Source organism: Peromyscus maniculatus, chromosome 5, assembly GCF_049852395.1.
Source record: "Peromyscus maniculatus bairdii isolate BWxNUB_F1_BW_parent chromosome 5, HU_Pman_BW_mat_3.1, whole genome shotgun sequence".
NCBI classification, from domain to species: Eukaryota; Metazoa; Chordata; class Mammalia; order Rodentia; family Cricetidae; genus Peromyscus; species Peromyscus maniculatus.
The window spans coordinates 39,932,488-39,948,444 of record NC_134856.1 but is presented as its reverse complement, the minus strand read 5'-3'; the positions used below and the strand labels follow the sequence as shown (position 1 = coordinate 39,948,444).

The 15,957-nt window shown below is 43.3% G+C and overlaps 1 protein-coding gene across 2 annotated transcripts in view; it reads right to left on the bottom strand.

Moving 5' to 3' along the window:
- Window positions 1–444: 444 nt before the first annotated feature.
- Window positions 445–15,957, bottom strand: part of Sntb2 (syntrophin beta 2) — an 83,929-nt gene continuing 68,416 nt past the window's right edge. The window contains exons 6-7 of one of the 2 annotated variants that reach the window (XM_076572119.1): window positions 10,378–10,562; window positions 445–8,450 (exon numbers count right to left, since the gene is read on the bottom strand). In XM_076572119.1, coding sequence (XP_076428234.1) covers window positions 8,358–8,450; window positions 10,378–10,562 — 278 coding nt within the window. In that variant the 3' untranslated portion in view covers window positions 445–8,357. The remainder of the gene's footprint in view (window positions 8,451–10,377; window positions 10,563–15,957) is intronic. The other variant, XM_076572120.1, reaches the window with a different exon arrangement.

The window sequence follows — 15,957 nt, the reverse complement described above, 5'->3', positions numbered from 1 at the left end:
AAGCAGCTGTGTTCGCTAACCCTTGAGTAGGGAGTGACTACACAACTGTCCTGGGCTGAAGAGATGAGACAACATAACACAGGGTACTAGGCATAACCGGCCAGAAAGTGAAGGCAGGCCCTGCAGGGGATGCGCGGCGCCATCTGCATTGGCTGGGTGTGGTGCTGGTCTTGATCTCCTGACAAGGAGAGCCAGACAGGGCCACCTTAAGTGCCTTATATCCTAAGAGAGACATTCATGAGGGAGTTTAAAGGTAAGAGTGCCTGCAACGGACACAAGATAATGGACCAAGTGTGAAAATGCTAACAACTGGGAACGGTGGCCGAGGGGAGACAAGCTTTGGAAATACAGTGCTGGGCTTGCCACCACCAAGTTTCTCCAGTGTTTTTGAAACTTTCCTGTAAGTCTGAAACTGTCCACATTCTAAAAAAACAAGCGACGATGTCCAAAAGCAACTTTTTATTTACAATATAAACGTTACAAAGGCATATATACTTATATATGTATATATATATATAATACCCTTAAGTTACAAGTTTTCATTGTAATATACAATGCTATATGTTGATGTGCAACCCAAGGGAAGTGTTGTCAAAGCATCAATATTAATAGAGTATACATAAAGCTTTTTTAAAAATTGAGAATACATACTGCTCTGTTTTATGTCATGGGTCTTTGATTTGGTAGCCAGAAACTTGAGACACTTTAAATAAGACTTGAACAGAGGTCTTACTTTTAATACAGGATTTTAAAAAGAGAAAACAACCAATTGGTAGAAATGTATTCTTTCTTGAGACAGTTTCACACACTTGAGCTGGCTTGATATTCACTATGTAACTGAGGACATCTTCCTGCCTCCACCTCCCCAATGAGTGCTGAGTGCACCAATGTGGCCACCACACCTGATTTTATGGGGTGCTGGGGATGGACCCCAGGGCTTCCTGTACGTGAGGCAAGCCTTCATCCAGCTGAGCTACGTCACCAGCCTTACTTACGCTGCTTTCTAAGTCTTCACACTTAGAAAAAAAAAAAGTAGTGTGGGAAATAATACACACATGTGGGTCATATCAGAGTGTGCATAGGAGAAAAAAACAGGCTACGCTCTGTACTACTTCAAATCTGGCACCAGGAAGGAGAGAGATTGCCTGGGCATTGAGATCTCCATACTCCACTCACCTAACAGACTCACCATAACAGGGGCATCCTGTACTGAAGGAGATCTGAACCCAGGGCCTAGGATATGATGTAAGTGAGGTCTTGGAGACGGCAAACCTGAACTTTTTTCTCTCCTCAATCCTACTAATTCAGAAAACATCAGCAACACGCAACAACTACCTACTGTTAACAGGACTCAACAGAGGGAAAGCACTTCTTCCGTCCTGCAGGCCTGGACAAGCAGCAATGCCATGTGCTGGTTTTGAGAAAATACAATCATTAGCACCTGACTGTCAAAGGGCAGGGTTAAAGAGCAAGACACCGAAGGGATGACCTCATTTCCACACGACTGGCTACACTTGAAAACGAGAAGCCTAGGTAACTACATCCTTATGCCACCCCCACCCCAGAGAGCTCAGGTGCTGTCTGGGAATGATTAAACAGGTTTGAAAAGCTGACCTGACAGGTTAATAATTGAAGGCAAGATGATTGAAAGGGACTGTCACTGTAGGAAAATTCAGTCAACCTCTCACTTTTTCTAGGTCTCTTTCCACTGAACTTGAACACCAGTGTGTCCTAGAATAAGTGGTATCTTGCTAATTTTTAGGACTTTTTTTTAAAATTTATTTTATTTATTATGTATACAGTATTCTGTCTGCATGTATGCCTGAACACCAGAAGAGGGCACCAGATCTCATTATAGATGGTTGTGAGCCACCATGTGGTTGCTGGGAATTGAACTTAGGACCTCTGGAAGAGCAGCCAGTGCTCTTAACCTCTCAGCCATCTCTCCAGCCCTGGACTTGTTTATGTATTGTATGTATATGGGTGTTTTGTCTGCACGTACATTGCATACCAGAAGAGGGCATTGGATCTCATTGGACTATAGTTATAGAGGGTTGTGGGAATTAAACCCAGGATCTCTGGAAGAGCAGCCAGTGCTCTAACTGCTGAGCCATTTCTCCAGCCCTGGAATCTTGCCAGTTTTTAATGTAATTTGGGTGCTTATTAATGGAGAAACAGTCCAGCTATCATGTGCATAAGGACCTTAAAAATATAAGATGCTGGCCGGGTGGTGGTGGTGGCAGAGGCGGTGGTGGTAGTAGCACACACCTTTAGTCCCAGCACTCAGGAGGCAGAGCCAGGCGAATCTCTGTGAGTTTGAGGCCAGCCTGGGCTACAGAGTGAGTTCTAGGACAGGCTCCAAAGGGACACAGAGAAACCCTGTCTCAAAACAAAACAAAAACAAAAACAAAACAAAAAGATGCTTAAACGTTATGTATGAAAATGAATAGGTCAACAATATTTAGAAATAAGCTTTGCTGCCTATTTAAAAGAATAATAAAAAAATAAGCCAAGCATGGTGGCAAACACCTCTAATCTTAGTATTTAGGAGGCAGAGGTAGGCCGATCTCTGAATCAGATCTGGCTATTTCAGGACAGCCAAGGTTGTTACACATAGGAAACCTGCCTTGAAAACAACCAACACACACACACACACACACACACACACACACACACACACACACACACACACACCAACTGGTATCTGAGAGCAAAGAATAATTTGCAAAAAGCATATTTATATATTACATTAATTCACATACAAAAGAATGTTGAGCTGAGTTTCATGTATCCCAGGTTGACCTCAGACTCTTTATATAGGTGAGGATGACTTTGAACTCTTGATCTTCCTTGCCTCACTCCTCCCAAGGGGTGGAATTTCACTTCACACACTGTAACTGGAGAGATGGCTCCGTGGTTAAGAGCACTGGCTGCAGCTGCAGAGGACCTGGGTTTTAGTCCCGAGCACCCACCTTTGTGAACTCAGTTCTGGGGATCTGACGCCTTCTGGCTTTCTCAGGCGCCAGGTGTTCAGACGATCCACATGAGGCAAACACTCATATACATCAAATAAAAGTAAACAGATCTTAGGAAATGCTTTGATCCAGTCACCCAAAGCGGGATGAAGAAACAGAGGTGGTGGAAATGATGCTCAAGTTTACAGTTGGAGGCTGGTGCACAGCTGTGGTTCCTGGCACTCGGAGGCAGGAGGATCAGCAATCTGAGGCTGACCTAGGTGGGTCATACGAGAGAGTATGTCTAAAAACCCAGAAGAAAATCAAAACTTGTTATTCTGAAATCAAAGGGGCTGGGAATATATGAGTATATAGCTCGGTGGCACTGACTATTTGCTTAGCATGCCCAAAGTCCTGCCTGGGGTCAATGTCAATGCCTAGCATTAAAAAAGAATAAGAAAGCATTCATGTTTTTCTGAGTTAATATAACAACCTTTTTCCCAGTTGAACTGGCCACTGCTGGAAAGAGACAAGAAAATAATATACCTCCTGTGGCTATTCCCTGAACCTCAACCTATGATTCTCACCTTTGATAAACTGTGTCACTGATCAGCCAGATGTGGGTTTGCATTTGTTTTTAGCTGTGTTCCAGAGGGACCCAGGGCCTTGAACATGCTGGGTAGGTACTCTACTATTGAGCTACCCCTCCAGGTCATTACATTTTTTAAAAAAGACAAAACAAGTTTCAGATGAGCTACTTGGGTAGTCCATTGCTGGAAAGAAGAACTTCCACTCACGTCACTACAGTGTGGAACAACTATGCTGCTCGAATACACCTCACTCTGACATGCAGCGTGATTTCCACCTATCATTACACTCAGTCAATGTCCAGATGCCCAACACAGTGAAAGGTAGAGCTTAAAGATGGTTCAGGGTAACTGCTATCAGCTTTTAAGGAGTGTATGTAGAAATTAAAATCATTCTAGATTACTAAGTAATTAAAATGAGGGCATGGAGAAGGAATAATGGGAAAATGCAGTTTCTTTTATCTTCAGCAGAGGAAAAGCCACAAAACAACTGTAATGTCACGGAAAGACTACTAAGCTCACAGTACACTATAGTTAACACCTGGTTCATGTGCTTGACAGAAACATTTGAAAGAATGAATATGACTTTTGTAAAATTCAAGTAAAGTAAAAGTCAACTAAAGTTTAGGCAATCTCAAATATATCTATTTTTTTGAGGCAGGATCATATATAATCTAGCTGGCCTTAAACTATACAGCTAATCTTTAATTCCCTACCTGTAGCTACGAAGTACTAGAATTTTATCTTGTTTTGAAACAGTCTTGCTGTGTAGCCTTGGTGCCTGGCAAACCCAGATGAGCCTCCCAAGTACTCAGACTACCACTGTAGTGCTACATATTAAAATCCATCCAGAGCAATGTGCTTTTAAGAACTAAGTGACCTGGCATTTGACTTCCTCATTAGAGATGAAGAGTTTGTTTGCTTCTTTCCTTTCCTGGGTCATTGGCCCTGGTGCTGGGATCCAAACTCCAGTCCTCATAGCTGAGCGACAAGCCCTCTTAACTCTGAGCCCAAAAGGAATTTTGTACTTGTTGTTTTGTTTTTCCTCTCTGTGCAGCCCTGGCTGTCCTGGAACTCTGCAACCAGGCTGGCCTCAAACTCAGAAATCCATCTGCCTCTGCCTCCCAAGTGCTGGGATTAAAGGTGTGCACCACCACTGTCCGGAGCCCAGCTCTGTAAGGAGCCAGTTCATTCTTGGCACCTAGAGCTGCTGATAGCCACTTGGGAATGGAAGCAGAATGTTTGGATCGTTTAAATGTAATGTACACTCAATAGCTTGAACCAATGAGAATAATAAATTATGATCTAGGTAGGTGTCTGACAAAGATACAAAGAACAGAGAAAGTGCTGGAGTCTCTTCCCTGAACACTTCCAAACTGCTGAGCTCTTTTAGCAGGTGGGGCTTTCAACAGAAGTTGCACAGCAGCTTGGAAGGTGATCTGCATTAAAACGCATGGGCAGATTCATTGATGGATTTGAAAACAAATCCACATGCATTTAAATTAAACAGGAAGACTGAGTTTCTTACAAATTTTTAAGAAACCAGTCATTTTCTCTATATACTTTTGTTCATCCAAACCACTCACAGTAAAACCCTTTTTTGGGGGAGGCATAATCGTGTTTAGATTCTACATAGCTTAATAATTTTTGGTGATAATAATTTCTTGTTTTGAAAGAATAAATTTTGGTTTATCAGCTAAGTGCATTTATTCAGTTGAACAAAAGCTTTGCTACTATTCTGTTCAGGAGGATAAGTTAGGAAAACAAATAAATCAGAAACAATGTTAGCTTTTTGTTGGTTAGAGAGATTTTTCTACATATAAAAAAATAAATAATTCAATCTCTCCTACCATGCAAATAATTTCCAGTAACAAACTCAGAGTTCAGACAAAAACAAAAGACAAAAAAGCCCACCAGGCACTATCAGACTTCCCTAGTCTAAAAAAGTGCTAAACATGGCTTCAAAATAGGCAGATGGCATTTAAAGTAACACTTTTGGTTGCCCATACATATCCCCAAATTTAACATGAAACTGTTCACAAGTTGATGACTTTAGTTATAATTATCTAATAAATACAGCATACACACATGAGCATTTCTTTATATAAAATCTTTGATACCAATTTCTAGGCAAGGCTTGTTGATAACATCAGCCTCCTTTAGTCCCCTGTCTTGTGGTGGAGGAGACTTCTTGTGCCCAGGGCCGGCTATCCAGGTATGGAAGGCAAAGGTACCCAGGAAGTGGTCCATCAGCACTGGGTGCTCTGTGGTTTCCTTTCCTCTTGATACCCAGGATCCCACAACATCCCCAACAATATTGAAAAGAAAAAGAAAAGACAATTTAGCTGATTCTATAAAAGAGGTGAATTATCAAGGATGTCCATTCTTAGTTATTTGAAAATACTTTACCATGTTTTGGCATTGAGTACAAAATTGGTAATACAGTCATGTATCAAGGTGTCCCATTCACAAAAAGCATTTCACTTGTGGTTTGAAAAATCTGACACACTTAGCTGACCACATGCCTGGGGGGAGGGCTACTGCAGCTTCTGAAACAAGCGGCTCAGGGCCCTCGCTCTGGGGCTGTGAATGACAAAGGAATCACCCATAAGCCTCCATTGTACACCAGGAACCAAATGATAGTGTTAAAAACCCCACGGGCCACAGCTCTCAGACAAACAGATGCACACCTTACTGCCCCAAGCCACCACACTGTTTACAGCTCCTGAAAGGGACAGGGTGGCAGAAGTCCCTACCAAACTTCTTGGAGGTTTAGCCTTTCATACCACTATGGAAGACTTCACCTTTACTGCTGAAGCCTGAACCAGTCTATCTCCTCGTAAAAAGAGCATCCAAGCACTCCGCCTGAGGTTATCTGTTGTAGTTCTGCTTTCTGAACTCAGGTGGACTTTTAAAATTTTTTCTTTCTTTCTTTCTTTCTTTCTTTCTTTCTTTCTTTCTTTCTTTCTTTCTTTCTTTCTTTCTTTCTTTCTTTCTTTCTTTCTTTCTTTCTTTCTTTCTCTTTCTGTCTGTCTGTCTGTCTGTCTGTCTTTCTTTCTTTTCTTTCTTTCTGAGTTGAAGATGGGTTCAGGGTTACAACTTTTTAAAACATAAAAAGTTCTTGAAAGACATTCTTCAGATTTTAATTTCTGGTTTAAAGTGGATCCCAACATTGGTCTTTGGTGCTCCGACACCTATTTGAAGTGGGGGTGGACATTCCTCCCCAGCCTTTGTACACTGTTAGTCTGACTGCAGAGAGCAGGAGGGAACCTGACTAAGAGGCAGCAGAGGACTGTGGAGTCACCACTTCTCCCTGGGTATCTGTTCTGTCCTCTGGCCAACCTGTCAGTCAAGGCGCTCCGACAACACAGCTCAAGTTCCGCATGAACAGCGCTGTTTTCTTTCCTTTCCTCCCCTACCCCATCTGAAGCTTCACATCCCTGTATAACACTCCAGAGAAATCTAGAACATGGGAGCTATTTCTAGATATTTTTTCAGAGAGCATAGAAAATTCCAAGTCAATGTTGCCTTTTGTTCAAATTTAGGGACTGTGCTAATCTGGATATTTTATGTAGAGATATTTCAAATGTTTCTACACACATCTATTTCCTCCTTCCAACCCAGGAAACACAAGCTGAGTATGATTTTCCAGGCCACAAAATCAGAAAGCACCCTGATGCTGAGTCACGATGACACTTGGCCATCCTGAGCAAAAGCAGGTGACTGCTGAGGTCTGTCTCATCACACGGCCCTCTCAGCCACTGGGAAACCTTGAGCTGGAGGTGACTTGTCTTCACTACTCTGGGGCCACAAAAGTCCAGTACCAGGATCTTTCCTGGGCTCACAGTGCCCTGTGCCACTTGACATGGCATCTGTGCTGCAAAGCTAGTGACCCACAAAGTCGCCACCGAAAGATGCCACTAAGGAACCGACCTCAAGGATGACTCCTATAATGGCAGTGAGATCCAATCATCTACAGTCACTAATAAAGCTCCACTGACCCTAACCAAAGGCACATTTGGTAAGCAGTACGAAATGGCTTAGCTTAAATGAGGATCTTCCTTTCAAAACAAACCTTAGACCATCCCCTGGCTTCTACCAAATACAAACTCAAAAACTAAAGGAAGCAAAGCTCCTCTTTCAGAGCAGCCGTTTCCAACTTGCTTTTCAACTTGGCCAACCACAAAAAAAAGGTGAGTGAAGGCAAAGGTGGCCAGACTCTAGGTAGCACTGGTGTCAGGGCTGGTGTCAGAGGTGGGGTGTGGGGCAGGGTGGAGCCAGGGTGGACCCGAGAACCTCTGGGGAAGAACAGGTAGAGAGAGTAACACTGCGTGCAATGGACCTGCGTGGGAAGTCTGAGGGCTGGGCTGCTGCACACTCGCCTCTGGGAAGCAAGTTACCCTATTAAGAGCTCGGGCTAAGCCCCAAACAAATCCTCCAGGAAGAAAAGAAGAACCTCTTTTGGCTATTTGTTTATATCTGAAGAGAAACCCAAAGAGCCAGCCTTCATAACAGGGTTAGAAATAAACGTAATTACTTAGCGATCACATTGTGAAATGAGACGATAAATCAATAGCTTCAATTTGGAGCTTATTTCAGTTCTAGAACTTCTGGCCAAGGCTGTGTGGGAGAGGTCGGCCCTTCTTCAAACCCTGTGGTTTCAGCAGTGATCTGCAGGTCCTTGGGAAGGCACTATGATGGAGGAGAGCAAGGGCTGCTTTTTGTGCTTCTCTGTTGTTGATGCTTGTTTTAATTTTCATTTTTCGGAGGTGGAAATACTTCTTGTGACCGTCAGCTCTTCCTTACTTCTCGTTGCTCATACAAGCAGCCCCATTCGAGTGACTTTGGCTGATAAGAACGTGTGCAACACAAATACAATCGGCTTTGGACAAGAATGCAGGTCCACAGTCTGTGGAGAAAAAATATGAATAGTGACTATAATTAACACACATTTTAATAAACAAGGGCATTAAGTGCATTTAGATATGATGTTCCATGTTTTGTTTTTTTTTTTCCTTTTTGGTTTTTTGAGACAGGGTTTCTCTGTGCAGCCCTGCCTGGCCTTGAACTCACAGAGATCTGCCTGCCTCTGCTTCCTGAGTGTTGGGATCAAAGGTGTGCACCACCCCGTCGGCTCCACTTCTGTTTTTTTTTTTTTTTGCAGTCTCTTGTAGGCCATGTGAGCCTCAAATTTATTGCATAACTGTGGATGACCCAGATTCCCGGTCTGCTTGCCTGGATTTCCAACTGCTGAGATTTTAGGGATGTGACTCCATGCCCAGATTTATGTGGTGCAGGAGATCAAACACAGAGCTCTGTGCATGCTAGGCAAGCACTCTATTAACTGAGCTACATTTAAATGCCTAAATTACATTTCTTTTTTGTTTATGTTTTATAAAATCTTTATTGACAAATAATTCACATAGTATACAATTTGCCTGTTTGTACAATTTGATAGACTTTCGTCCAGCATTCTCATAGGCCCATGACACCATCACCACTTTCTATTTTAGAACATCGCTGTCTTCAACTTCACACACACATATAATGTGTGGTGATTACATTCCACCTTATTTATTTTCTTTTCCACCTTATTTTTTTAAATGAACATAATATCTGCAATTGTAACCATTTTTAAGTTCACAATTCAGTGGCATGAATTACATTCAAGATATTAATTACACATGATATTCATTACTAAATTATATTTCTTTATTATTGTGTGTGTACACTTGTGCACGTGTGTGTGCATGTGTTTGTGTATAAGTGAGCACACAAGTGCCATAGCACATGCGTCAAAAGACAGCTTATGAAGCTGGTTCTTTCCTTCTAGCACGTGAGTCCTAGGAATCATCACAGGTCATGAGGTTTGGTGGCAATCGCCTTTACTTGCTGAACCACCTCTATGACTCTTTCCATGCCCTGTTTTTGAACAGGGTCTCTCACTGGCCTGGAACTTGGCACTTAAGCTAGGCTGGATGGCCAACAAGGCCCAGGGATCCATCCATCTTTGCTGGATGAATGCAGCTTTCCAATGCTGGAATCACAAATGTATGCTACACATCCAGCTTCTTTAATGTAGATTTTTTTTTGCAGGGGATTGAACTCAGGCCCTTACACATGTAGAGCAAACACATTATTCTCTCTCCAGTTCTTAGACAAAACTTTAAAAAAAAGAGGCCTGGAGAGATAGCTCAGAGGTTAAGAGCACTGACTGCTCTTCCAGAGGTCCTGAATTCAATTCCCAGCAACCACATGGTGGCTCACAACCATCTGTAATGAGATCTGGAGCCCTCTTCTGGCCTGCAGTCATACATGCTGTATACATAATAAATAAATCTTAAAAAAAAAAAAAAAAACACTTTAAAAAAAGAGATTGGTTTCCTAACGTGGGGAAAAGAAAACAAAATCCAATCCCATTGGGTGGTGGTGGTGCAAGCCTTTAGTCCCAGCACTCAGGAGGCAGAGACAGGTAGATCTCTGAGTTTGAAGCCAGCCTGGTCTATAGAGTCCAGGACAGTCAGGGCTACACAGAGAAACCCTGTCTTACAAATAAACAACAAAAACAAAACTAACCCAATCCCAGTGCCATCCTGAAAACCAGTGAACAATGTCCTAGCTCTAATGGAACATCAAGTGTTAGGCCACAGGAGGTTAGAAGCTGAGAGAGAGCTGGGGATACTGCTCAGTAGTAAAGCACCGCTCAGCATGCAGAGGCCTTGGATTCAACATCCAGCAACAGAAAGGGAAGCAAGTAAACGAGGAGCATGTGAAAGAGACAACTGGAGCAGGGTGGCGTCCAATGGACATGCTCATGGTTTTCCAAAGACTCTCACCAGTTCTCCCTCAGGACCACCAAAATCCAGATAGAGGTTTCTGATGCCGTCATCAGCAGACATCTTCAGCCGTTCAAAAGGATAGCGGTACAGTATGCTGCTGGAGCCTCCACTGTCTCTGGAGATAGTGAACCCATGTTCGTAGTGGACAGTGAATCTTACCTCCTGGCCACTTAAGGTGCAGCCTATCAAGGATAAGAAAAACTCATATATAATACAGATCCTGTTTTAGTTACCAAATAGAAAAGGATTCTTCTAGTTTCAAACAAGAAAAACAATCTTTTCTTGAGAATATGAGGCCTAAGCTGCTTAAAATTTCCTAAAATAAATGTCTTCAAAGATTTATTACTCTGCATTCACTTTGACAGCACAAATTCTAAAACTGGAATGATCCAGGGAGGATCAGTAGGACCCCCTGGAGATTCACCAAGCAGCATGTATTTTTAAAAGGCCTGTTATTACCATTCCTATCGAACTACGACAGGGTTCAATGTAGCCCAGGCTGGCCTGTCATTATGCACTTACTCCTCCTGTCTTCCTGCTTGGGTATTCCCAGTGTTGGGATTAGAGGCATGGGCTACAAAGCCAGGCTGAGTTTTCTTTCTTTTTGAGACAGGATCCTCCTATGCAGCCCTGGATAGCCTGGAACTTGATATGTAGACCAGGCTGACCTTGAACTCATAGGGATCCATCTGCCTCTGCCTCCAGCATGCAGGGATTAAAGGCGTGCGCCACCACACCTGGTATTATATTTAACTGTTTGTGTATATATCTGTGTGGGTGTATGTGCATGTGAATGCAGGGGTCCAAAGAGATCTGAATCCCCTTGGAGCTGGAGTTACAGTTGATTGTGAATTATCTGACTTGGGTACCGGGAAATGAACTTGGGTCCTTTGCAAGAGCATCTTGACTGAGATGAGACAGGGTACAGCCTAACTTTCCTTGACCTCTGTTTGACTCAGTTCAACTGGATATGAACTGTATGTGTTAGGATTCTGATGCTCCTCTAGCTGCATGACCGCATATGCGCAGTTCAGTACCTAAGCAAGGGGTCTTACATCTTACATCATCAGTGTACTTCGTGAACACTTGCACAATCTCGCTGATTCACGCCTGTCGTAGTTCCGTAAGCCCACCTGTGCATGTGCACGTGCACGGGAATCCTTAAAAAGCTGGACACAGACTCCCATCTCTCTTCTGTTCTTTCCCCCTCCCCCTCTCTTTCTGCAGGTGCCTCTTCCCAGGCCTGGTTACTCTTTTCTGTCCCCCGCCCCCACCTTCCTCCTAATAAAGCTCTGATACTGGGTTTTGTTGTGTCTCATGACCTTTTCTCCTAACAGCGCTGCTTATCATTTTTAAAACAGTATGTAGTGAGGGGGAGACAAAGAGGGATTTCTCTGTTCTCAAAAGACTTTACAAATCCCTAACTATACAAGGTAGAATGTATAAGACACAATTACACTCGAAACTGAGCTAAGGCTCAAGTCAGGAAAGGTTTCTAGGGCTGGGTGGTGGTGGTGGTGGTGGTGGTGGTGGTGGTGGTGGTGGTGGTGGTGGTGGTGGTGCAGCACACCTTTAATCCCAGCACTTGGGAGGCAGAGGCAGGCACATCTCTGTGAGTTCAAGGTCAGCCTGGTCTACAGAGCGAGATCCAGGACAGGCTCTAAAACTACACGGAGAAACCCTGTCTTGAAAAACCAACCAACCAAACAAAAAGTTTATGATCAGCCAGAGTATTGAGGTTGATGCTTTCAAAGGGGCTGGGGATGGAGCGCAGTGGTAGAGTGCTCATCTAGCAGGAGATGCAGCCCTAGGTTTAATCCTTAGTCCCACAGAGACTAGAACAAAACAAATGCTGCAGCCCCACCCCCAAACAAAGATGGGCTTGCCACCAAGCCTGCTCTATCCCCAGACCCACATGGTGAAGGAAGAGGACAGACTCACAAATGTAACACATGCACGCACACTCTCACAGGCTAATGTAATAAAAAAAAAAAAAAAATTAGAAGCGCAACCAGCCAAAGATATGTGTGAGTTGACAGAAACTGATCACTTGGTATGGGGACACATGCCTGTATTCTCAGCACTTAACTAAAAAACAGACTGGAACCATCCACCTAAGGCTAGCCTGGGCTACAGAGTGACAACTACAGGTTAGAGCTGAGCTTTTCTTCCATTTTAACAAGAACGACTCTTGAAGCAGGTCATCACATGTAACCGACACATTCTCTCACTGGATAGGCAAAAACTCCAGTTGGTTAATGCAAGCTGTATGTGTAGGAAACTGGGAAAAAGAAAAGCAGATAAATATTGGCGGTGTCCTTCTCTACACTATTTGATGAGTTTTGGACAACAAACCAGTAGTCATCCTCAGGGGAGGAACCTGGTGGGTAAGGAGTAAACATGGATGCAATCAGCTTCCAGCAGAAGTAGTGCACGCACTTTCTCTAAATGAAAGGCTGAGGGAGGGGGGGTAACAGACGCCCTAACCAAAGCACCCAGACTACAGTCCTATTAACATCACTAAAGCCAGTGTGTAGTGAAGGGCCGGGTCTAAAGGGGAGCGGGTGAGTTCTAATCTAGAAAAGTTCAAAGATGGCCCGAGTTCTTACAGTCCCGGCTGTACCAGGTGCCATGCAGGCAGCCAGTGAGTGAGGGCCAGGCACAGCGAGGCAGGCCATCAACCCAACAGTGGGCTGGTGGGAGAGCCCTCTCACACGGTAGTGCTGTAGAATGTTATTTAAAGGTGTTACTTTTGCTTATGTTGCATTTGTTTAACTCTGTGAAGCTGGGTTAGTGTGCCTGTGTAAAACACCTGATGGTCTAATAAAGAACTGGACAGCCAATAGCGAGGCAGGAGAAAGGATGGGGTGGGGGGCTGGTAGGCAGAGAGAAGCTATAGAAGAAATATGGGAGAAAAGAAGTAGCCAGAGAAGGAGTAGGACTCCAGAGGCCACACAAGCAAGCCATGGAGTAAGAGTAAGATTTACAGAAGTAAGTGAACAGGAAAGCCCAGAGGCAAACGGTAGATGGGATAATTTAAGTTAAGGAAAGCTGGCCAGAAACAAGCCAAGCTAAGACCAGGTGTTTATAATTAAGAATAAGCCTCCGGGGCTGGAGAGATGACTCAGTGGTTAAGAATACTAGATGCTCTTCCAGAGGACCAGGGTTCAATTCCTAGCACCCACATGGCAGCTCACAACTGTCTCTAACTCCAGTTCCAGGGGATCTGACACCTTCATACCAACTCACATAAAATAAAGTGAAATAAATTATTAAAGACAAACAAACAAATAGTTAAAAAAAAAAAAAGAATAAGCCTCCATGTGTGATTTATTTGGAAGCTGGGTGGCGGCCCCACAAAAGAGCAAAAACAAACAACAATATGTAGTCAAATACTGAGCTACGTTCCCAGGCCCTGAGATTTCCCACACGTTCTATTTTGAGCCGTGTTACCTCAGGAGGTAAGAAAATGAAAGCAAACACTTATGTGAGAAGAGGTACTTTGAAAAACACAATCTTTTCTTTTCTATTTTTCCTTTTCCCAAGACAGGGTTTCTCTGTGTAGCTCTGGCTGTCCTGGAACTCACTTTGGAGACCAGGCTGGCCTCAAACTCAGATATCACCTGTCTCTGCCTCTGGATTGGATGAGCCACCACCACCTGGCTGAAAGACAGAATCTTGTTTATGGTTGCTTCAACCTTGAAAAGGAGCAGGAAGATCATATGAATGTTCAGGTCTAGACTAGACACTGGGCATTTATTTTGTGGTATGTGGGAGACACACACACACACACACACACACACACACACACACAATGTATAGTCACAGGACAAGTTTGGGAGTTGGCTCTCTCACTCTACCAACTGGATATTGGGATTGCATTCAGGCTATCATGGATCCTTATACACACACTGAGCCATCTCACTAGCCCTATTTTATTTTATATTTTTTGTTTTATTTATTTTTATTTTGTAGATAAGTGTTTTGTCTGCATTTATGTCTGTGGACCATGTATATGCCTGGTGTCCAGAAGGTGGAATCGGATCCCCTGTGACTGGAATTACAGATAGTTGTGAGACTCCTTGTGGGTGCTGGGAATTAAACTGATAGCTCAGTGGTTAAGAGCACTGGCTGCTCTTCCAGAAGTTCTCTCTCTAGCCCCTTATTTATTTAACTTTAGAGACAGTCTTAGTGTGGCTCAGGGAGAAGGATCAGGAGTACTGTGTGTGTGTGTGTGTGTGTGTGTGTGTGTGTGTGTGTGTGTGTGTGTATGAAGTTCAAGACCAGCATGATTTTAGAATAACCTAAAAACAACCTCAAAAAACAAAAAAAAAACCTACCTCAAAAAACAAAAAAAAAAATACATTTTAGTTTATTTTTTAAAAAAAAGGCATTGTGGGCCAGGCTTGACACAAGTTAGAGTTATTAGAAAGGAAGGAGCCTTCACTGAGAAAATGCCTCCATGAGATTGGGCTATAGGCAAGCCTGTAGGATGTTTTCTCAATTAGTGATTGATGGCAGAGTGCCCAGTCCATGGTGGGTGGTGCCATCCGTGGGATGGTGGTCCTGGGTTCTGTAAGAACGCAGGCTGAGGAAACCATGACGAGCAAGCCAGTAAGCAGCACCTTTCTATGGCTTCTGCATCAGCTCCTGCCTCCAGGTTCCTGCCCTGCTTGAGTTCCTGCCCTCACAGATTTCAATGATAAACTGATACATGGAGCTGTGAGTGAAATAAATCCTTTCCTCTCCAAGTTGTTTTTGGTCATGGTGTTCCATCACAGCAATAGTAACACTAACTAAGACAAGGACTATTTGTGGGAGAGAAGAGGAACAGTATGGGTACAAGTGAGTGTAATGGGGGATGAATATGAGCAAAACATAGTGATATGCATGTATGAAAATGTTACAATGAGTAGGTAGGCAGAGAACTCAGTAGTTAAGAGCACTGGCTGCTCTTGTTTCTAACCCAACATCCATGTAGTAGCTCACAACTGTCTGTGACTCCAGTTTCAGGTTATTCAACACCTTCTGGCTTCCATGGGCACTGCATCCATGTGGTACACATAAATACACGTAGGCAAAACACTCATATATAAAACAGTTAAATGTTATAATGGAATCTACTAACTTTTTTTTTTTTTTTTTTTGGTTTTTTGAGACAGGGTTGCTTTGTAGCTTTGTAGCCTTCCTAGAACTCACTCTGTAGACCAGGCTGGCCTTGAACTCACAGAGATCTGCCTGCCCCTGCCTCCCAGGTACTGAGATTAAAGGCGTGCACCATCACTGCCCAGTGAAATCTATTAATTTGTATGTTTGTTAAAAAACTAAAAACATGGGGGCTGGAGAGACAGCTTAGGGGTTGAGAGCACTGGCTGTTCTTCCAGAGGACCCAGGTTCAATTCCCAGCATCCACATGGCAGCTTACAACTGTCTGGAACTCCAGTTTCAGGGGATCTAACACCCTTACACAGACATATACGCAGGCAAAACACCAAAGCACATAAAAATAAACAGATCTTTAAGAATATTAAAACATTTAATTTAGTCTTGGTGGACACTGCTAACCTCAGTCTAATC